The sequence below is a fragment of the Rattus norvegicus genome, chromosome 2 (genome assembly GCF_021556685.1).
Source record: "Rattus norvegicus strain SHRSP/BbbUtx chromosome 2, alternate assembly SHRSP_T2T, whole genome shotgun sequence".
Lineage (NCBI taxonomy): Eukaryota > Metazoa > Chordata > Mammalia > Rodentia > Muridae > Rattus > Rattus norvegicus.
In genome coordinates this window covers 27,294,747-27,319,080 of record NC_141535.1, presented here as the reverse complement: position 1 = coordinate 27,319,080, position 24,334 = coordinate 27,294,747, and the positions used below count along the sequence as shown (strand labels likewise).

The 24,334-nt window shown below is 45.5% G+C and overlaps 1 protein-coding gene across 4 annotated transcripts in view; it reads right to left on the bottom strand.

The window, feature by feature from the left end:
* Ap3b1 (adaptor related protein complex 3 subunit beta 1) overlaps positions 1-24,334 on the bottom strand; it is a 200,184-nt gene that overhangs the window by 157,937 nt on the left and 17,913 nt on the right. For 3 of the 4 annotated variants that reach the window (XM_087621633.1, NM_001429216.1, XM_087621631.1), the window contains exons 2-3: positions 11,703-11,778; positions 8,085-8,159 (exon numbers count right to left, since the gene is read on the bottom strand). In XM_087621633.1, the coding sequence (XP_087477759.1) occupies positions 8,085-8,159; positions 11,703-11,778 (151 nt within the window). Of the gene's footprint in view, positions 1-8,084; positions 8,160-11,702; positions 11,779-19,508; positions 19,584-24,334 lie in introns of all 4 variants that reach the window. The other variant, XM_087621632.1, reaches the window with a different exon arrangement.

The window sequence follows — 24,334 nt, the reverse complement described above, 5'->3', positions numbered from 1 at the left end:
TGTTTCTTTTGGTACAGCACTCAAATTAAAATGAGGTCTAAGTAGAACAAGCCAGATAAGAACTTTATTTTCTTACTTCCACTAATATAATTAACTCATGGTTAAACTATCCACTTTCTCAAGATCAGTGTCCGGAAGCCCCCCCCTGCACCCGCTCTCCCGAGTGCAGTGCTGGGAAGGCCCACTGCACCCACTCTCCCAAGTGCAAGTGCGGTGCTGGGAAGGCCCGCTGCACCCTCTCTCCCAAGTGCAATGCTGGGAAGGCTCACTGCACCCTCTCTCCCGAGTGCAGTGCTGGAAAGGCCCACTGCACCCTCTCTCCTGAGTGCGAGTGCAGTGCTGGGAAGGCTCACTGCATTTGAACAGCTGTGCTTATGAGCTTTCTGGTTTCTATTTCTTAAGTGAAAAACAAAACTGTGCATTAACCTGCAGGAAAGTTCGGGATCTACGGCTTGGCTCCTCCTGGCATCTCACTGAGATAATTTCAGACAATTCTATGATCCAGTATCCTTAGCCACCTTCATACTTCATAACATCACAAACACAAGTTTTAGGAGCAAAACACAAAACTTGAGGCGCACATTTTCTATACCCTCATAACTAGTGAATACACTGAACATTCTGAATGTATATTAATCCACTCAATCTTTATTATGTGATATTTTATAAATGAAATTAAATATAAAAAATATAAATATCTTTCATGGCCAAATAGTTCTACAAAATCCTAAAAATAAAATCTAAAGTCTTTAGCCCAATACTCAGAAGAGCTAATAATCTTTTCAGAAAAAAAAAAGTCCCTAAATATAACTTATACCTTGGTCTCAACCACACTCAGGCTATCCATGATAACCCCTTGCCCACCAAATTCCGCTTAAAATCTTCTGAGACCAAAAATTAGAGAATCGCACGCTACTACATAAACAATGATCCATATCCAAGTAAACTGTGCTGTATTTAGCACTGAATTTTATGTAAGAATTTTTGGCATGTTAAATGATATAAACTATAAGATGTGAAACAAAAACAAAGTCATATCTAGTTACATAACTATGGGAAGACTGAGACAGGGTCTTACCCTGTAGCTCACTCAGGTTGGCCTAGAACTCACACTGTAGCTAATCCCAGCAGTCCTCCTGCTTCAGCCACCCAAGTCTAGGACTACTGAGCCAGGCTGAACAAAGAATATTTGTGCATTGCCACATACCTAGGGAAGAGCAGCTTCTTCTAGAGCTCTGACAGCCCACAGGCAGCATGACAGTGGCTTCACCCTGCTCCAGGGATCAACAAAAGCTTTCAGAATGAAGAGCTTTTCCATGTCAACAACAGGTGGCAGCCCCCTTGCCTGACAGGAGCAAACTCATGCCACTCGTGGCTTCAGGGCCAAAAGCAGTCTCTCACAAGTGTCACACCCATCCACTCAGGACTCTGAACGTCCACCCTTCCCAAAACTGTATTTAAGATAAACAACTCTGTGGAAGAAAGCATATCTAGAAAGTATGGCTGTCTCGTTCTGGTGAGCAACAGGGTCACTGTCCAGTTACCACAGCTACCCCATGTTTCATCGCCCTTCTCATAAAGGTCCCTGAGCTTCTAACTGGGTGATGGCCCAAGTAAAACCATCCCATATCCTTTTCAAACAGTTTAGTTACCAAAATCAAGAAATGTACCATCAGTGCAAACCTAGTACCCTACATGCACTCCGTACTGTGAACTTACACTATCTTATAAAGCGTGTCTTCGGGGCTGGAGAGATGGCTCAGAGGTTAAGAGCACTGGCTGCTCTTCCAGAGATCCTGAGTTCAATTCCCAGCAGCCACATGGTGACTCACAACCATCTGTAAAGGGTATCCGATACCCTCTTCTGGTGGGTCTGAAGACAGCCACACTGTACTCATATCCACTAAATAAATAAATCTTAAAAAAAAAAAAAAATAAAGCATGTCTTCTCTGACTTGCGGTTCGAGATGTGAGGAAGCACCCCACCTTGTCGGCCGCCTTTCATCTGAGGAAGCTCCTCAGTGTTTCTTTCTGGGTACACGAGGAAAGCACCCTGTGGCTCAGCTTTTATTTTCTTTCCCCTTACCTTTGCCTCTCTGTCTGAACACTTTAAGGCCCACCGCCGACACTGCCTCTCCCCTCAACGCTCGCTTCCACTAAGCACAATTACTACAGCAATTCAAGGATGAGGATAAGCCCGTGGGGACTCAGCGGCACTTTCTCCAGTCCTTCACGTTCTGGCCAGTGACACCAGTCTTCCAGTTTCCTACTGACCTATTACCTAAGAAAAGGAGTTAGTACCTTTCCCCCAAGGGATACCTAAAAACCTAGCAAAATTGCACAACCCCAAAAATAAATTCTTCATAAAATATCAGGTTTTTTTTTCCTTTGAGACTGGACCTTCTTACAACCTAAACTGGTCAGGAACTCATGAGCCCCTCCCTTGACAGCTCCTCAGTCCGGAACCAGAGGACTACACTCAACTCTCTTGTTCTTTAAGGCAGAAAAAAAAATTTGTATTTATAGACAAATGCTTTAAATCATCTACCCTTTAATAAATCATACACAACATCCAGCACACAGCTTTGCTATGGAAGAACCAGGCTCCTAACCCCAAGCGCAGATCTGCACCATGAGAAACTGGGAAGTTCATGTTAATAAGCCCAATCAGGATCCTCCAGTGAACCTTCTGCTTAAATTCCCATCAGACTCCATGTTATTTCTTTTGTTCAAATAGGTGCTTCTCGGGGTTGGGGATTTGGCTCAGTGGCAGAGCGCTTGCCTAGGAAGCGCAAGGCCCTGGGTTCGGTCCCCAGCTCCGAGAAAGAAAAAAAAAAAAAGAATGTGAAATATCTCAAATAGGTGCTTCTCAAGCTTCAGACTTTGCACAATCTAAAGATGAACAGACACATATGCAACGCTGTCCCATTAAATTATCTCAAGTGATTTCTCTACATAATGTACAAACCATAGGTTCCAAAACCAGGCAAGACCAGTTTAGACAGAAACGAAACCAGGAAGGGAAGCCAGTTTAAAAGTGGAAGAAGCTAAAAGATCCAAACCACAACTAACATTTCTGATTCAAAGCAATTTCTTCAAGTGTTGGTGTCATAATGCTGACCCTGTGAGAGATGACTCTTTGAAACAGATGGCCACAGCTCCCCAGCCAGAGTTTTAAGTTCCTGAATACAGCTCTTCTAGAAAGCAACCCCTAGCTGCTGGTTCACAGGTCATCAGCAAGTTTGCATCTCAATCAGAAAGTTCTTGAATCACGAAGAAGGAAGGTGCTTGAGTTAAACTGTGCACTGCCAGACTGGGCTGCTGGTCAGAGCTCAGTAACTACCCATGATTCACGCCCACTCCAACATCACAGGACTGATAAAACTAGGTTTCCAATAGGTTACTACAGCTAGGAGCTAACGTCCCTGTCAGTTCTAAGGCATTGTTTCGCCATGTCTAGAAGTCAAGTGCACTCCTAGGAAGCACGAGCATTAAGATGACTATGTAACTTGTTTTGTCTGGTTGGGACGATCACCTGCAGCACTCTCTGTCCTTCCTAATCGTGCTCAAAGCCAACTCTGCACAGCGAAGTTTTAGAAAAGAAACATTGAGTCCACTCTGCCCTGATTTCCCTGGGATTCATTTCCCAACAACACCCTTGTTTAGCAGGACAGCCAGCCAGCTTTAAAACTGTATTATGAGCTCCGGGATGCAGCTAGGATTTATAATGGGTACACAGAAGCACTCAGAACCACAGCTGAGCTAGCAGGCTTCACTGTAATTACTCACAATTGGAGAAGGATTTCTGTGACTGTTATGGCAAAAAGCATAACAATATTAAATCACAGAAGGTTGCAAAACAGTAAATTTGTTCCAGTTCTGTTATAAGAATCAATCAATATTGACCACAAGAGGCCTACGCACCGCCAGGCTGCAGGTGTGCACAGAAAGCCTACTTTCCCCGAGTCCATTCTGTGAGCAGAAATGGGAGTAGTTAAAGGTCCGTGACTACGCTACTCTCTGATCAGTTACTTCCATTCAATGTTACAACACTCCTTGCTGTAAAGCTAATCATAGCAGAGCCCCGGCAGTCTGCAAGAACACAGGCAGATCTGTTTAATTAGCTTATCGATAACACTACATCAAACTTCATGAGTTATTGACTAAAGCTTTGATTATTTTTGTACAATGGCCAACAGCTTTCTAGGTCACTCTTGGTATCATTTGACATCCAATGTCAGATGACGTACCATATGGCTCACGTGTGTATCTAAGGCAGCATTTACTTATAAAAATGAGATTTCTCGCTTGGCAGCAAGGAGACATCAATCATTTCTCTGAGCACAGGTTTCTAAGAAGCTTATTTCAGTTTTTCCATAATATTACATTAAGTATGCTTCAGGAAAAAACACGAAGTTTTAAAGAACAAAGATATCAAAATAGCCCAGGGGCAAGCAGAGGAATCGGTGGTTGGAGCACTTGGTGCTCTCACCGGGACAGATACATAGCACCCACGTGGTGGCTCACAACCATCTGTAACTCCAGTTCCAGAGGCTCCAACACCTTCTTCTGGCTTTCATGAGCACTGTACACAAACGGTGCAATAAAATAAATAAAATCGATACATTTTTAAAAGAAAGATGCCAGCAATAATGTTTTACTGAAACTTCTCTTACAGAGCATTGGGCAACACACCAGAACTGGGAAGCAAAAAAGGGACAGGCGCAAACAGCAAGGTCTCCTACGGACAGACAACCACCTGACAGACAGACAACCACCTGCAGAGACCAACAGCTCTCACTGGGGAAAATTAACCAAACATGTTGTTCCCACAATGGAAGGTCCAGGAATACAAGCGAATCTACCACCAGCTACAAAGACTTACTCATCACTATCCAGATCTACAACAACAAAAAGGCCATCTGCACACCAGGTACCTCCTAAAGCACGGTTCATAGCTGGTGCTCAAGAGGGAGAAAGGGAGGGAGGGAGGGAGGGAGGGAGGGAGGGAGGGAGGGAGGGAGGGAGGGAGGGGTCCAAGGCTAAGGGAGAATAGCAGAAAAGCTTCGAACACGAGAATGGCTGAGAGGGCAATGGCGTGGGGCTTCCTGTCTTTGGATGGACTGCAAACATGTGCCGTGACTTCTCTGAGTCCTCCATCACGTCTTCACTGTGAAGTACACACAGGGAGCCAGAGCTAGCCTCACCGTGTTGCTCATTTGTGTGAGACGCTAACGACCTCAGCACAGAAAGCACTCATGTGTTAGCAATCGTTACTGCTGAGCCTCTACTCCAGGTGACACTAAGATCAGCCTTAACCCTGCTTTGCAACTGTATAAAAGGCAAATGTGCTCTGCACAAAGGTACCCGAGTCTCAGGCTTGCACTAAGCATCTTGCCATTACCTCATAGGAAAGTGCCTGAGGCCAGAGGAAGAAACCTGGGAGTGCAGTAAGCAGGACAGATCCACGATGGCACAGAAAAACTGCTATACCACACCCCAAAAGCCTTCTGAGAAATGAAATTAAATGAAGATAAAATTGTCAATCAGATATTAACCCATACTCTCTAAAAGAACTATAATCCAAAACAGAGTTTGGTTTTTTTTTTCTTTTCTTTTCTTTTCTTTTTTTCGGAGCTGGGGACCGAACGCAGGGCCAAGCGCTCTACCGCTGAGCTAAATCCCCAACCCCGAGTTTGGTTTTTTTTAAGTTAATAGTATACTCTTCAATTATGCACAAAGCCCTCAGTTCTAGCTCCAGCATCAAAAAGAATGAAAGGAAACTGGGATGGGGAAACACCAAGGGAAAGGGAAGGACAGAGAGGACAGGAGGGAAGACAAGGCAGGTGTCACCGAAGATACGAGAAACTACAACTTACAAGCGTTACTGATTTGAACTTAAAATGATGCTGTAGGAAAGAAATGGTTGGCAGGTAATGTTCTCAGAGTTGTCCCGTCTTCAGCACCAGCAGACACCGGCAAGTGACGTCAGCGTGCACACATAGACCTGGACACTAATGCTCAGAGCTGCACGGCTCCTGAGAGCCCAAAAGTCCTAACAGATGAATACACAGAAGGCGGTGCCCACGCAGCAGAGCGCTATCCAGCGTTAAAGCGCTGTTAGCATCAGCCAACCAACTGTAGCCATCCCAGAACCGGGCTCCTCCTACCTTCAATGACTCAGTGCCAATGGCCCCCGTCGCTAATGTGACGTGCTCCCACCCTGGCATGTGTTCCCAGTACCCATGCTCCATTACACCTATAATGCCCGCCATCACGACCAGCAGTGTTGTGTTTTTCCACCCACGCTCAGAGGACCACCCTCTCCAATCAATCTCGTGTGAGATCTTTTGTGTGGTGTGGTTTTTATGGCATCCTTTGGCTCTGACCGCTAAGACTCTTTCACTGCAAAACCCTTTTGGTTGGAACGCTACAGCATGTAGAGCCCTGAGGACATGCTGCGTGGAGACAGCTCTGTTCAGCAGGCTCATGATCTTCAGGCAGTCTGCTGGGGCCTTAGGACAGTCTCAAGACCTCCTGTGATTTCACTTAAAATGATCCACAGGAAATGCCCAGAATAGGCAAATCCACGGAGACAGAAGGTAGGGGAGTGAGGAGGGCCTGTCAGTCATCACAGGCTTTCTTTTGGAGCGAGGAAAATACCGTGGAATTATGATAAATTCTATGAATATACTAAAATCACTGAATTCAAAATGAAACAGAGCAGAATGAACCTCGTTACCCAGTGGAGTTCGCTCAGTGACAGGGCTAGGGCTTGAGGCTGCAGCGGGGCTCAGTGGAGAACAGAGGTGTACTGCTCAGGCATGAGAACGAGGACAGCAGAGCTGTGGCATGTGCTGGGGAGAGCAGCATTAGCACCCAGGTCCGTGTCCTCCAGAGGAACACGGCAATATTCCAAGCCACTGCATCTTAGTTCCGGTTTTACTAAACAGAGGTCTCTAGGTGCCCTTCAGCCAACCACACTCCATTACAAGGAGGACAACCACTCACACTGGAGGACCGTCCTCGTCAAGCACACGTTCTGGAAAAACAAAGTTAAGCAGAAGGAACACAACCTGTGTTGTGTTTTCTTGATTGGAAGGCCCAGCTCACTGTGGGTGGCACCATCCCTAGGCTGGTAGTCCTGGGTGCTCTAAGAAAAAGCAGGTTCTTGCCTCCAGGTTCCTGCTCTGATTCCACAGTGATGGCCTGTGATGTAGAGCTGTAGGCTGAAATAAACCCTTTCCTCCTCAAGCTACTTTGGACAATAGAAACTCTTCAGACAAATACCATCATAAAAAGTAAAAATAACTATATGGGGGGAGCCATACAATGTACTGAAATACTATCTAAACCACAAAATAAGCACTCCCTGAATCATCCCCCCCAGGGTCTCCTCCTGATTCAGAATGTCACAGTCGGCGCCATCTGTGCTACAGCTGTTCTGGATTTTATATGGCAACAGGGGGCCTCAAAGCCAGCGAGACAATCTCCTCACTTTAACCACTGCTCCTGCAGTACAGATGAAGGTGTATGGGCTTTGGCATCAGGCTAGTGCGTCAGTCTAGCTTCTGGGAAAGTATTCAGCAGGGGTTGAACTCAGTTAATGAACCCATGCAAGCACACAGAGAGCTTCCTGCCTGTCATGACAGCCAAAAAAGCTTCAGAAATCTCTGGGGGTTTTGTTTTGTTTTGTTGTTTGTTTTTCCTTTTTTTTTTTTTTTTTTTTTGCCTTAGACATGGCAAAAGAGCCACAAATCCCAAGTCTGGGTAGAATTTACTAGGTCTGTCTCACTAGAGACAGGCTATCATAAAATTAAGTTGCCAGACAAAATTTAAACTCAACTGCCCTTAGGAATCCTGAAAACCAACACGGATAAATGGCCACCACTACAACTTCAACCTTATTTTTCAGTTTCCACCAAAACCCAAAGCTAAGTTCAAACACACTTGTTGGCATAACTTACCTATAGTTGAATTTGCAGACATTTTACCATAATAAAAAGCCGTGATATTTAAATACGTTAAATTCTGAAATGTGAGGTTGGCTTACATCACATAAAAACAGGAAAAGTGAACAGTACCTCGATGTTTTTACTGGCCACATTCTTCACAACAGCAGGGAAGAGTTCTGAGGCATTTTTCCCCTTTGCAATCATCTGTGGGGTTAAAGAGGACAATCAGGACAGAAGCTTTTAAGTTAGTAACCTGAAAACAAAACCATGTGCTGGGAAATTTTACCTACACTAATACTTGAAAGACTTGTCACAAAGCAAGGTACACAGTAACAGTTAAACTCTTTTCCACTGTCGAGCACATCCTGGCTCCACACATGCTCTTGTGCTTCAACATGAATCCAGAGATACACAGACACAGAAGGGAAATGTACAGCCAGACACGGGCGTGCAGTGCTGTGACCCCAGCACCTGGGAGCAGAGGCCAGAGGAAATCCAGGGCCAGCCTAGCCTATGGGAGACACTCTCTCTCATCCAAAGTCACACCGCCTAAAACCAAACTCAGTCTTCAAGATAAAGGATTTTAAAACAAAACAAAAGCACATTACAGAAGTGTCTTCATTCCGCTGGTTCTCCTCAACACCAGACACCACAGAAAGTTCTTGTTCTCTTCTCACGTCCAGACAGCAGGTCTTGTTCTCGTCCCACATCTATAGAGCAACCAGGCCCTGATCACTCCTGTGACTCCGTCTTTGCTGTTCTGGCCCTACCTCAGGTCAGCACCAGCTCTGAGGACATCCCCAACAGTTAGTTCCCTCAGTGCCTGTAATACACTAATACACACCACTGAGAGCTTAGTACGGTGTAGCCAATGGCAGAAGGCTGCTCCATCACGCACGAGGTCTGGGTTCTACCCATCGTGATGAGGGGAAAGAAGGCCCCTCCCCTACTTTGCTCACGTCAGCCTACTTCACAGGGGCCTGACAACCTATAGCTCCAACTGCTTCAGTCACCTCTCCACGTCCTCCCGCTGCCCTCAGAGCTCTTCTCAGCTCCTCCGTCTACGCTGTTAACCAAGGCCTCACTCTCTCTGGCTCTGTTACCATCACAGCTGCCACCAGTTCACTGGACTTTCCTACATTCAACCTTCCTGAGCTATCACCCCTCACGGAAGCCATCCCCAAGGATCTGAGGGTCTCCATCCCCCCGTCAGAACCACCTCCCAGAATCTGCAATCCATGCTGGAATTTCCCACCGGCTTTAGTTATTTACTCTCTAGTTATGTACTTTTAGTTTATACCTATTTGTACTTTTATTTTCTTCTCATTCTAAAACATCCAGCTAAAGTGGTACATCAGCTTTATTAAGTATGAAATATGTAAATGCATTACATAAATGCTGTGTGATATTTTATGCTTTGTAATTCCAGTATGAAGTCATAAATCCTTTCTGTTGGGACATATTTAAAATATTCTGTAAGGATGCTAGGCACAGAACTGCATGTTTATAAGCCCAGCATTTGGGAGGCTGAGGCAGGAAGGTTTGAGTCAACCTGGGCTACAGAGCAAAAATGTTTCAAAAAAAAACTAAATAAACATTCCTTATTACAACCTCACCTTTATTATTATAGTTCCCTACTTGTAATATTTTTACTTATGTTCTGTGAAGCTTGCTAAAAATCATAGAAAATTCACAAACTCCTTCAGCTAAAACATTTTGCTATGGCTTGTAACCCTCCATTTCCTCATCTATCAAGTCACACTCACACTGTGTGAGGATTTTCTCTGAGACTCTGTCACATTCAACACTATGCCCAGGCTAACTTAACTCTATCCTGTAGAACGGTTTTCACAAAGTTAATATATACAAGGGAGAGGGGAAAACACCCTACAGTACAATTCCAAAAGTGCTTGCTGAGAGCGCAATGCACCAGAGACACAATGGTCCTTAGCCATGGAGTCCCTTCGAATACACATCATGTTCCAGAAACAAGTAAACAGCAAACCTGGGGTAATAACCCGAGTACCACAGACAAAGAGAGAAATGGGAGCCCTGCAGTGCACATGAAGAGGCAGGGCCACTGCTTTTCCATAAATTGATCACAGAGCTCTCCTTTCAGGGGAGGATGAAGGGAGGGAGGGAAGGAGGGAGGGAGGGGGGGAGGGAGGGGGGAGGGAAGGAGGGAGGGGGGGAGTGGGATTTGCAGGAAGAGCACTTTCCACAGCATGCTCTGTAAGCAGGAGGTCAGAGCAGCCAGGGGGACGCACACATGTGGAAGAAGGATGTGCTGTCACAGCCGGGGGGGGGTCACAAGTCTCACGGGACCTGCATCTCAAGGAGAACTTTCCAAATTAGTGTGGGAAAGAGAACTGGAAATATGGAAGTGCCTGAAACAACTGTGAGGCCACTACTGTCTTTGTGGAAATGGACTGATATGAGTGAGAGACGAAAAGGCCAGCCGGCACAGTGAGTGGAAGATGGACACAGCGCGTGCTCGGAAGGGAAAGAGGGAAAGATGAGGGGGAGGGGCCATGATGGAGATGAGGAATCCGGTCAGGCAACTAAGACAGCAGCCGAGCATATAAAAAGGAACAGTATGGAATAACAGAGCAAACCAGTTAGTCTGCGCTCACAAAGGGATGAGATCACTCATGGTCCAGCCCTCAGTGTAGAAGAACCAAGGCAGCTGTGACTCCCTGACCTCAGGTAAAGAGGGCCTTACTATCAGGCTGCGGGAGAACAGGAGCCTGGGCAGTGACCTGGCCTGTCTGGGGTTCCCATGAGCACCTCTGCCAACATACAATTACATGTAACCCACTTCTGCCAACATACAATTACATGTAACCCACTTCTGCCAACATACAATTACATGTAACCCACTTCTGGCACTGGAGACTTCACTTGGGGGCGAGAGATGTATGGTTGCTGTCTTCAGAGCCGCAGTGACGTTTGTAACTGTAACCATGAATCTGTCTCTTTCAGGCCTCACAGGTTCCTGCTTTGCTTCCTATGCTGTTTCATTTTGAGGCTTTGCTAAATGGGGACCTGAAGATCCTTTTGTCTTCCAGAGAACATCTTATTACAAGATCTCCCTCACTACCCCTTCGGTGCATGCTAAGACATTTAACCTCACAGATATGAAATGAGTCACTCAAGCTTTCTTGGTGCCTGCCTAAAAACATTTTCCACCGTTATAACCATGTATTTACAAGAAAGCGCCATGTCTTAAGGTCCCTGCTGCATCATGGGATCTTCTTCCAAAGCACTTTCTCCTAACTGGTAATGCCAGACTGCTCACACGTAACGCGACTGCTGTTACAGTCGGCTCCTTTACCTTCCCACCGCCCCACTTTAAACAGCCTGGCAGTGCCCGGAGGTCACTTCCTGGACGGATCTGAGTCTCTGCTATGAGAAGAGAGGAAAGGATCTCAGCTCTCACACACAGCGCTGTGTGCTCACAACTGTAGGCAGCAAGATCCCAAAACTCCTCAAACACCTTACGTGAAAACAGGGTCACGCTACTGCCTTACTTTGTCTTCAAAATGACTGATTCTAGCTCACTGAAGAAATACCTTGATATCAGAGATAGATTTCTTATGTTACTGCCTCCTTAACATTTTTACAAGGTAATCTAAACGAATTAGCAAGAACAGAGCAATGTTGTTCACCTATTACTTAGCATGCACAGTGGATATAATCACAGCCTACATAGCTCCCAAAAGTCAAAATGTGTGAACATTTGCCTACCCCAACAATCCGCTTCATAGCATCCAGTTTGGCAGAATCTTTGTTGCTCTCCAGCATCTGCTTCAGGTCTTCATTCCTAGAACAAAACAGAAGATGTAATTATAGACTTGGACTTTTTGCAGAAGATAGCTGTTAAATCGATCGTCCCCTAAGAGAACTGGAAACAACACAATGGGACAGCAGTAAGGAGTCTCATTCAGATAACCAAGGGCTGGTCTCCTGCTCTTCCCACAAAGTCTGTGTGTGCAGCACGCTGTCATGCAGCCCAAAGTGACACGAGGGCAGAACTGCCCTCAGCTTGACACCTGCTGATGAAATGCCAACGAGAGCGTGGCACTTACTTTCAAAGTTTCTTTGACATAATCACTAGGGAAAAAATTACCAAGGCAGCTCTAAAATGCTACCACATGCAAAACCAAAACAACCAAACTAAAAACGTTTTCAGATGCAGTACACAAGAGCTTGAGTAAGGTGTGTGCCATACACACCTTCCCAAATTCCTATCCCCATTGCACAAATAGGGACACCTCCTCATTCTGAGACTTTAACCACTTTAACGTCTAAATGGTGGCCTGTGGTAATAGCTACAGGGATGATAACTCAGGGCAGAGAGAGAGAGCTACCTAGAAGTTTCAGTCAGTGGGATGCAGCAGCTGGGCATGGAGACAGACAGGAAGGGTGACATTATTCCCAGGTCAAAGACCCAAGCAGATCCCATTGCTACCCCAGCTATGCAGCAATGACACTGCGGGGGGGGGGGGGGGGGGGGAGGGGGGGCGGCAACACTGCTTTGTTTACCAGGCTCTCTGCTACTTCAAACAGCCCTAAAAGCACCTAAAACAAAAGGACTGCATCTCAGTTCCTGTGGGTCACCACCAGCCTTCTAAACTTCTCTGGGGAAATTCACAAATGTGCACTTGTCCCTCTAAAGAAAATGTATAATTTATAACCTCTCATCACTTTTCATTAAACAAAATGAAATAATTTTTGAAGACAGATTGCTAGACAAAGAGTTCTTGACACTCAGGAGAAGTAGTCAACCAACGCTTGTCCTTGGGCTGCAGCCAGAGCTGTGATGAAGCCTGTGTTTAGGACCCCTAGTCTGGGGTGTTATTGCAAACCTGGCAAGCTGAGAGAGATCTCGGCACCCAGAGCAGACTGATGCTGCAAAAACTGCTTTGCAACGAGGCACTAGGGCAAGGATTTAGAGCTCTAAAATACACATTCGGAAAAGGAGCAGAGAGAAGGGCAGGTGTTAGATATGATCTGTGAGGTCAGACAGAAGGAAGGGTCAAGTTATTGGAAGACGGAGGAAAGGTGGTTCTTGTTATGAACAGCAGCATAGGCCTTTGGTGAACTGTGTTCAGATGTCTTAAGGAAAATGGAGATGAACAGCAGGAGTGTGATGCATGTCTGCAGTCCCAAGACCAGGGGTGAGGTGAGAGAACCATTTGGGCCTGGGTTTAAGAGCAGTCTGAGGAACACAGTGAGAATCCACAGCAAAAGGGGCTAGAGGGAGGTAACGGGAACAGGAAGAAAAAGAAGGAAGGGAGTGGAGGAAGGAGAGAGGAGACAGAAGAGAAGGGAAGAAAGGACAGGAAGTTATGTCACTGGATATTTAAATGTGGCTACTTCAAAAACAGCATGTTGATAAAATAGCCTGGTTTCCCAAGAGATAAGACAGATCTTGACCAAGCCAATAGGGCTGTAGAGTGAGACCCTGTGGGAGCGCAGTCCAGAATGGAATCAATCATGTGAGGAGAATTCTGAGTGCATCTGAGAAAACTCAAAAAAAAATAAGGTCTTGTGACTTCAGTTTCTTCAAAAACATAAACTATTCTTGAATTATGCTTTCATGCCCCTCCAAAGTGCAGCAGATAGGAGTGAGTTTCCTTCCAACCATTCACCACAACTGGCTACTGGTATTTGTTTACATGCCATGAAAAACATGTTTTAGCCAGGTGCGGCTTGCCAGCCATAGGAGCCTTACCCTTGGGACTGTACACTTTGCTCTGAGGGTTGTACTTAACCCTCAGAGCATAAACTGTCTGATGCTCTTAATAAAGTTGGCTAGTGCATGAGCCTTATTTACTGGCTCCTTTCTCCCAGGTCCCAGACTCTAAAGCAGCAAACAAAATCCTGCCTATAAATAAATAAATAAATAAATAAATAAATAAATAAATAAATTATATATATACACACACATACATATATATATGTATGTACACACAATATAATTTGATTTTTAAATAAGAATGATTTAAATATAAAAAAATAGAACTTAAAATTTTTAGAAAATCCTCAACCCAGCTCTACAACAAACAGTAAAAAGGGATATTCTAGAGAAATACCAAGGGTGTGGCTAAAATCACTTAAGAAAGTCAAACGAGGCAGTGCACTTGAAATCCCAACCAGGGAGGCTGAGGTGGACAGACTGAGTTTAAAGTCAGCCGTGGCCACACAGCCATTCCCAGCAGCCCAGGCCACCTAGAGACCTTGCCTCAGAACAAACAAAAAGGAGATCATGAGAAAACTCAGTCACCTCCAACAAGTCAGAGAGGAAGGGATCCTACAGCAGAGTCACTGCTTAAAACGAATGAGCAAGAACCGGTAGCATCTGGAATTTCCAGGCCCCATACACTGAGGTAGAGGGAAGCAGTCATCCATTATCAACTAGAAAAGCATCCCTGTAGGAGTGATGCCAGCCAGCCTGGTGATGGGCACTTGAGACCCCAGCACAGGCACAAGCCCAGAGGTGCCCAAGGCAGGGCTTCCCACAGCCATTTTCACCCAAGAAATGTCTTACAGACCCCCATAGCCAGACATATGAAGTAGTATATATAAAAAGCATTCGTGGATAATAAATCATGAAGAAACTCACTTTAAAACATTTCTACACACACGACTTTGCCATGTAGTAAACATGAAAGCAGATCTTGTATGAGAATGTGTGGTCTGACCGCACATCTGATACGAGCACAGCTACTTCAACATCTGTCACAGCATCATGTATGCTAATGTATGGTCTAACCAGGCATCTGATATGAGCACAGTTACTTCAATGTCTGTCACAGCTGATCAACGCTCAGTGCTAAGTATCAAATTGTGGTATGTCCATTCCCCGGAATACAACTGAGCAATGAAAAAGAACTCCTGACACAAGACAGCACTAACGAACCTCCAGAGAGGCAGGCTGAGCCCCTGTCCTGCAAGGCCTCACCTGAACAGTGGCAAGGCAGGGCAGAGACAGAGCCACTGGGAGCACACAGGGCCTTTGCTTGGCACTTCAAGCATGTGACGAGAGAGAATGAGTCATATTAACAGGAGCAGGACGGGTTAAAACTGCAGACCCGCGAACAACACAAGTTTCATCAATGCTGACTTTCCTGTTGTGCTTTTTATACCAGAGCTTAGCAAGGACAAACTCACCAGAAATGGTGAGGGACACAGGACATCTCTATAGCATATCTCTCAACTCGGAATGACTCTAGAGACTCCGAAATATAAACTAAGAAGCAGCTTTGCAGTGACTGTAACTCAGACAATCACATTTTAAAAGGAAAGAGTCCAGGCTGGGCATTTGGCTCAGCGGTAGAGCGCTTGCCTAGGAAGCGCAAGGCCCTGGGTTCGGTCCCCAGCTCCGGAAAAAAGAACCAAAAAAAAAAAAAAAAAAAAAAAAGGAAAGAGTCCAGCATCAGCTTTACCACAGGAGACAGAACAAGATCATAATTCATGAAAAATTATCATTTTTTTTCAAAGAAATGCAAAGTAAGGTATCATTACACACCCTCATAAGGGCTAAAAATGACTGATGACAATAATAAATGTTGGCATGGACATGGAGCACACAAAATTCTCAGTTGTTGGGAGAAACATAAAATGACATGATCGTGTAGGAAAGTGAGAAACTCTTACAAATTTAAGCACAAACTTGCCATTCATACCATTCACACTTGCCATACCATTCAGCCATTTATCCTCAGAGAAACAACGCACAGAGCCACACAGTGACTTAGAAAAATATTTGTTATTTATCTCTTAGCAATGATAAAGAACTAACTTACTGATGCAGGCAACAGGTTAATGAACTCTCAGAATCATTCTGAGATCAAAGAATGCAAACACAAAAGGGTGAGGTGGGGCTTAATTCTTGTAACATTCAAATTCAATTACAGTGTGGAAAGCAGCTGCATGGCAACCTGCATGGCAACTGGAGCACCCCGTCAACCTGAGCACCCCGGCAACCAGAGCACCCCAGCAACCGGAGCACCCCGGCAACCAGAGCACCCGGCAACCGGAGCACCCAGGCAACCGGAGCACCCCGGCAACCGGAGCACCCCGGCAACCGGAGCACCACGGCAACTGGAGCACCACGGCAACTGGAGCACCACGGCAACCGGAGCACCATGCAGGAGGGAGGGACCACAGGGAGTTTTTTATGTCTAAGAAGCTGTAAAGGCTTTGCACCTGTGGTGATGATTTCACAGGTATGGGCATCCGTCAAGCATTTCTATCACAAGGTTTAAGTGGACAGCTGGTTATACGAAACCCTAATTCTATCAGATGGAGAAGGAGGGGTTACAGCACCTTATCCATTGGTTTGAACAAGACATTTAGTTCTACAGACAATGGCAATCGCACATATGAAATCAGCCAGGCCATTGACTTGCAGACTTTGAAATGAGGGTGTACATTCATGTTAATTCAAGAATTAAAATCCCTAAATCCCAGTTTAGTTCATCAGAAGAAACCTCTCAAGTTACTGAGAGACGCTGTCGGGGCACAGAGCCTAGAGCAGCGGTTCCCAGCCTTCCTAACATTGTGACCCTTCAATACAGTTCCTCATGCTGTGGTGACCCCCAACCACAAAAAAATTTTGCTTCTGTTACGAACTGTAATGTGGATATCTGATATGCAGTCTTTGTGAAGGGGTCGAGCCCCACAGGTTGAGGCGCACTGGCCGAGAGGGTGACACGTAAACTAGCTACCACTACTGCTTTCACAGTTCATGAGCTACAATCTGCACGCCAGCAGCAAGCTGGGAAATGTAGCCAAAAACCCACTTGCACAGCTCCTATGTGCAACACATTCAACTACCAAACGAAAAGGCCCGGAAAAGGGCCAGTGAGACGCTCAGCTGGTAAGGACACCCACACCAAGCCTGGCAACCTCCACTTAACTCACTGGAGCCACATGGCAGAAGGAAAGAGCCAACTCCCACACGCTGGCCTCTGACCTCCATGCATACTCTAGGATGGATATGCGCACATGCATGCATGCATGCATGTGCGTGTGCGTGCGCACACACACACACACACACACACACACACACACACACCATAAATAAAAATGTAATTTTTTTTAAAAACAGAGAAAGAAACACCTAGAAGGCCTTCCCTTCCAGCGGACACTTATACACAGATCCGGGCACCTCAGCACCTCAGACACCCAGCCTCCTTAGCCTCAGGCTCAAACACTTACAAAGACACATAACCCAGCAGCACCAGGGACGCATGAGGGGTGGAGCTCATGATGAGGGTGGACTGAGATGCATGCGGAGGCCCAGGGCTTGGTTCTCAGTAGCACCTACCCAGAAGCTTAAAAACATTCCTATCTCCAGTTCCAAGGGATCTGATGCCCAATTCTGGCCTCCATGGGCACCAGGCATGCATACAATGCATACATACATGTGGGCAGAATATTCTAGAAGACACTGTGATGGCTATTCCTGACTACTTCTGGAATCAACTAAAACTTGTGCAGCTCTTAGAGACTTTTTCTTAATTATTAAAAATAGGAAGACACACTTTTAATCCAGACCTTTGGAGTAAGAAGACCCACTTCCAATCTGGGCCACACCTTCTCCAGGGGCCTATATCGAGCACATGGAGGAGGGAAGTTTTCACTCTTGGCCTGCTTGCTCTCACCTTGCTGGCAACTCCATTCCTGGCATGAGAGCCCACTTCTTCATGAGTCTGACGTACATGGAAGACCAATTGAGACATCTGGCCTTGCAGACTAACAACTGCTGGAACCTTGGATCTGCCCTTGATAGACAGCCACTGTTGGACTAGTAGGACCACAGCCTGTGAACTGTTCTAATAAATGCCCTTTCTAAATATACATATAGACTCACTCTATAAGCTCTGTTCTTCTAAAGAACCCAACTAATATATCTTTTAAAAATAACAAAAAAAAAGAAGACATAAGCATGAGGTCCCAGCCCTCCATGGTCTCTGTACAAGCTGCCAGCACAAGGTGTGACCCAGACTGGTGATAGGTCCTCTTACATCCAAAGGTCTGGATTCAAAGTGTGTCTTCCTACTGGAGACAGCCTTTGCTGAGGTGATGAAGCTAAAATGAGGCCATGTGGGTGGGCCCTATGCTGGTCATGACTATCTTAAGAAGGGATGAGGGAAAGAATACATACGGCAAGGAATGATCAGGCAGGGACAAAGCGAACTAGAAAAGAAAGGCCTTGAAGACAAAGCTGTGGACACCTTCAAAAAGACTGTGTTGGTTAATTCACCCAGTGTCTATAACCCAGGCAAACTAACACAGGGTAAATGTTAAGAAACTGTCCTCGTACCAAAACAACTAAAAAAGAAAAGCTATACACACTTCACTTTTCCCCCGAAAGAACGCAGGCAATGCGAATTATTAAGAAAGTTTGCTTTTCACCAGTGGAAGGGAAAGCCCTGGGTCCTGCTAAGACTGAACCCCCAGTGAACTAGACTGTGGGGGGGGGAGGGCAGCAATGGGGGGAGGGTTGGGAGGGGAACACCCATAAGGAAGGGGAGGGGGGAGGGGCATGTTTGCCCGGAAACCGGGAAAGGGAATAACACTCGAAATGTATATAAGAAATACTCAAGTTAATAAAAAAAAAAAAAAAAGAAAAAAAAAAAGAAAGAAAGTTTGCTTTTACTTCTCAAACGGTGCATTAAATATAGTAATGACCATTTGCAGGAGACAAAAAAACTACAGTAATTAATACAGCCAATTAAAATATAACCAGTACTTTATGTTAAATACTAAAATAGCTATGTAGAAATATTAGAAAAACTGCTAGACTGAGGAGATGGCTCAGGCATTTGATGAGAGTAAAGGCACGACACATGCAACCCTGATGGCCAGGGTTCAATCCCCAGAGCCCACATCAAAAGTGGCAGCAATGGCACGCATCTATAATGCCAGCACTCCGTGGTAAGGTGGAAGGCAGACAGGGGGAATCATCTAGAGGCTTGTGGGCCAGCCATCCTGGAGCACACAGCATAGCACTACAAGGTGGAAGGTGGGAACTGACTCCCAGAGGGTGACTTCTGACCCCCATATGCACACTACAGAACATGTATCCCCCACCCCCCAGCAAATAAGTAAACAAATGTTGGGGCTGGAGACATGCCTCTTTGGTTCTTTGGTAGATAGGACAGGGATTCCATTCCCACCACTCACATGGTGGTTCACAACCATCTGTAACCCCAGTTCCAAAGGATCTGACCCTGTTTCTGACCTCTGAGGACACCAGGCTCTCACAGTGTACATACATACATTCAGGAGAAACATTCATACACATAAAATAAATATTTTAAAAGAAAAACCAGGGCTGGAGAGATGACTCAGTTGTTAAGAGCACTGACTGCTCTTCCAGAGATCCTGAGTTCAAATCCCAGCAACCACATGGTGGCTCACAACCATCTGTACTGGGACCTGATGCCCTCTTCTGCTGTGTCTGATGACACCTATGGTGTAGTTATATATAATAATAAATAAAAATCTTTAAAAGAAAAGCCGTCTGCAAAGACTTACCAGTACGAACCATGAAAACACTATGAAGGCTCACTGCAGCAGCCTTAGAACGGCCTCTCCCAACATCTCAGGCTCCTGAAAGCTCAGAGACAAGAGAGAGCAGTGGTGGTGCGGGGAATGAGGGCGCTCAAGCAACCCTCCTTCTGCTTTGCCTGCTCTTTCACTTTATCTAATGACACTAAGTGGAAATACTAAAGCCTGAAAGAAACATTTTAAACTGCATTCCAGGTAAGAAAACACACACACAGAAAAAAAATGGAATTAGGTAAGAAGTGAGGAAGAAGAGATGATGACACCCCAATGCCAGGAAGGGGAGCCTTCCACCTCTGTTTCCCTTCCCTTTTCCCTAAGAATGTTCCAGAACCTTCCTCGCCAGTGTTACCTGGAGAGAGAAGCAGACAACGAGGAAGAATGATGTATCAAGTTTAGGACCGCTCCCCCAGACATCACCTTGCGGGTCCTAATGGAAGCCTGGCTAGTTCCTCCTACGGCTGGACAGACAGGGACCTCTCTTCAGCCACCCCGTGTCCTATCCTGTTCTCTAAAACTAAAAACTAGAAAACAGGATCCAGATATTAAAGCCAAAGGCTTAGTTCTTGTTTAACAGAAAAGACAGTCTTCAAGGCACACAAGGATGCCTTTTGAGCTGCCCTAGGAAAGAGCTAATGACTCTTGAGTCTGAGGTCCAAGGGAAGGAAAGTAAGTAAGCCCCAGGCTCTGCTTCAGCCCGAGGCAGTGCCCAACTTCCCCCATCGGTCACTATGCCCTCCCAGATAGTACCTTCCCCAGTGTCCCTTTGCTTGTCACCAAAACAAGGATTAAAAGTGCCAACGCCTTCCTGCTCACTCTCTGATGAACTACCTCTCCCTGCTCCAAAGCCACTGCCTTCATGGTGTGTGTTCAAAACTGAGCAGGAGTGTGTGTGAGCTACTAAATGACACTTAGACATTAGGAAATGTTTATAAATAAGCAACCTGTTTGAAATACTGCTGAACTAGCAACATTTGAAACGCCATATGTATCTGTTTCAAGTGTATGCTTCTTTTTTTATTTTCCTGCTTCTTCACTTACTATTAACCCTCAAGATTAGGAACCAACTTTATTTTTACATAAGTGACATCTTGTGGTGTTAAATGGTATAACTGTTCCTGCCCTGTTGAAAATATGCCTGAAATCTCAAGGAACAGCAAACGCTTGGCTGAAAAGCCAAAGCAAACCTTACTCTGACCAGGAAGCACACTGTACTCTCCCGGAATAAAGCAGAACACTGCCCAGAGCAACATGGGGCCAGTCACACAGAACAAGCTGGGAGCAGGGGATTTTGTAGGGTGTCGGTGGCCTTTCTTTTTCATAAATCTAAAACCCAGAACTCATGAGACTACCCCTCCCTCCTTCACCCCCTGTAAAGCAAAGCAAATGAAGAAGAAACCGAGATGCGGCGGGAACTGATGCCCACCAGTGCCACTCAGTGTCCCCGAGAGTGCCTGGGCCCAGGCACACGCAGGCACTCAGTGTGCACCGGGAAACCTGGAGAGGAATATGACAGTTTAATTTTATGTTTATTGAATCCAATAAAAATGGGGTGGTACTTTACATACTTTTCCCACTGTATTTTCTAGTAATTCATTTCTATTGAATTTTATAGAAGTATTCATCCATGACAGACTGAAATTCTTCAAGGAAACCACAGCTCTTCAGCACACACAGTTAACTTGTCAGCCTTACTGTGGCTGACTTATAATAACAGTCTCCAATTCTAAGAGCTACTTTGTTCAGTTTTCAAACCTGGGTAAAGTCCTGCAATGGCGACATCAACCATAGGGCACTCCCTCCAAGCTTGTCCACATCCCTTCAAGCCGGACTCTCTCACACCCCAGCATCCTGATGGATTGCTACCACTCTGACCCCGTCTTTTCTAAAACTGCATACAAGCAGAGTCGTTCAGCAACTCTAAAACAAATGGCATTATGTGTGTTCCCTACTCAAAACAGACTAAGTGGTTCCTCTAGGACAGATGAGTTTATCTACAACTTCTCTCACTGATACTCACCCAGGTGTAAGCTACCACGAGTCTATGAGTAATTTTGACTTTTATTTACTCAAGAAGACTAGTTTTGAGACAGTCTCACCACATAGGCCGGGTTGGCCTGGACCTTGAGATCTTCGTTCCTCTGCCTCCCTAGAGCTGGGATTAGAGACATCCAACTCCTTGAACATCTTCTTTACAATATGTGAATGTGCGTGCATGGGTGGAGGGCGAAGAACACCTTTCAGAAGCTGGTTCTCCCCTTCAGAACCCTGGGCTTGCACTGTAAGGATTTTTACCAACTCACTAGCCCCTCGAGCATTTACTTGCTCTGTGTTGAAAATATTCCAAGTCTTTCTCCCTAAGTCTTTTGAAATACACACTAGTAATCACCACCTAGTCACCCTACACGGTTACCTTTCCTTCCCTCAAAACAGTTCAGGAGCTGTGTGTGCACCACTAAGAGTTACACCTGAGACTTAAATCTAAAATGAGGGTGTGGCCCAAGTACTGGGACAGTGACTTCCTTCAGAGTTGTACCCCAAAGGAGATATCGAAATTGGAAGGGGTTGGGGGGAGACCAGGACATTTCCCAAGGCTTCCAGAAAACTCTCAAACCTGGGCTTTGAGAAGCTCCTAAGAGGACTCCCCAACTCCTGGTGGCAAATGGCAAATGTGAATGGATTTGCAGAAAGGGCTGGGCTAGTTAACCAGAGCGGGATGCGATGCTACAGCCCAGGCTCCTGCCTCCTGACGCACTGTGGACCTGGGCCTGTTGATGCTTGCAGTTTGCCTACTCTTCCTCTGATCAGAGCCTTGCACAGCTTCAGGCACCTGTTGTCAACACACTACATACTAAAATATAAAAAAGCAAACTCCAGCTACAAATGATGCAACCTTTATGCATCCAGTCACCCACCATCGCCTCTGGAACAGATAGGATTTTCTCTACCTAGTCCTGTGTACACGTTACAGGCACTCCCTTAACCCTTGCTAAGCTTTTCCCTCCTGGCTTTTTATTAAAACTTCTCCCATGCAGGACAACGACCTCTTCATTTAAAAAGCCAGTGTAAATCCATGGAACCGTCAGAGCACGCCTCAAGATTGAGACAAATGAACTCTGTCTTCCATCTTCAATGGCCTGCCTCCATTATGTCCCACCTGCACTGGTGACACACAAAAGAAAAAGTCGGTGGGAGGGGAGGGATCTCTCATGAAATTGTATTTAATAACTAATATATAACAAAATATATTAAAAACAAAAATAAATACGCTTAAGCAGACTACACATCACAAGGCAGCACGGGAATGAAGTGAAACAAAAGGACAGACTGCAGAAGAGAATCAGGAAGCAGTGCTTACTCTCAGTTTTAAAACGGCTATGCGAGGAGTGTTTTTCAAAAGAGAATTATAACTTACTATACTTAGCAGGGCCATTCTGGTTGCTATGTCCAAAACATGTAGACTGATGTAGTACAAGCATCTTCAATCCCTGTCATGAAACCATCTTGTAAACTGCCACAGAAAACGGCCATTTTTAAAGCCATAGGCAAGTGCACACAGAACACAGACAGACAGGACTCTGAGGCCACCATCCCTCCAGACCACTTGCTCCCTCTGTGCATTTTCCCCTGGGAAGAACAGAACCAGAGAAGCAATTACTGTGACTGAAGCAACAAATACTGAAATTCCGTCACAAGAGTGACTGGAACTTGAAGAGCCAAATGGAAGAGGAAGGAACCACCCAGACGGTACACAAAGTTGTCTGCACATTCCCTGGGAGAAGCTGGCACTTTTTCAAGGAGTAAGATTCTAAGAAACCAAGCAGAAAATGTCACCTGGGAGGGTAAGTACATGAGGAGAGGCTTCAGAGGGCACAGCTGGAGAAGGGCAACAGTCCTGCAATCGCGTGACCTTTGAAACTTCGGGGACCTTTCAGAGGGTACAGAAATGCCAGAGTCCCGATTGGGGGGGGGGGGTAGGTGGGGTGTTGATTGGTGGTTGTTGGAGGTCGGAGTTGATAGCAGTTTGATGCTCAAAGAAGAACAAGAAGAAAGAAATTAGATTCAGAGATTTCCAGCTCTCCCCTCCCTCTCTACCCGTTTTCAGGCTTCCATCGAGCGGCTGAGAGCTGGGGAAGGGGTGGGAAAAAGAATCCACACATTAACCCCCTAAGCCTGGCTACAAAATTCAGAACTGAAAACTACAGAACCTGAGATTGAAAGCCCTCGGCGCAGGCTTACACCAGACTCGGAACTGAAGGCAGGTCCAGGGGACACATGCAAACTGCAGCCCAGACAGAGACGAGGACAGGAAACAACATGGATGCATTCTATGCTATCCAAACACCTGATACAGCTCTAATTAGAGCCAAAAGCAAGAATGAGAAGTCAAAGTACAAAAATTAACTGAAGAAGTTGTGCCAAACTGAAGTCGCATATTTTAAGAATCTTAGGAAAGGGGAAAGAAAAGTCTCCCCAAGTGTGGCAGTCAAATGATTGAACAATGAGAAACCATCCTTTAAAGCATCAAAATGAAACCCATTAGTGTAAGACATGTCTGCAAACCTCCCTATGAAGGGACAAATAATAAAGAGTCTAGGCTTCAACACCATCCCTCGGGTACCTACTCCTCTCTGCTGCAGCCTGAACAGACAGAGACTGCACAATGGGGCACAGCCACGTCTCAATAAGACTCATACAGATGGGCAGTTCTCAGAAGACAGGAGACAATGGAATGAGGTTTTAAAAGAGCAGATTAGAAAAAAATGGGAACATATAATTCTAGACCTATTAAAATA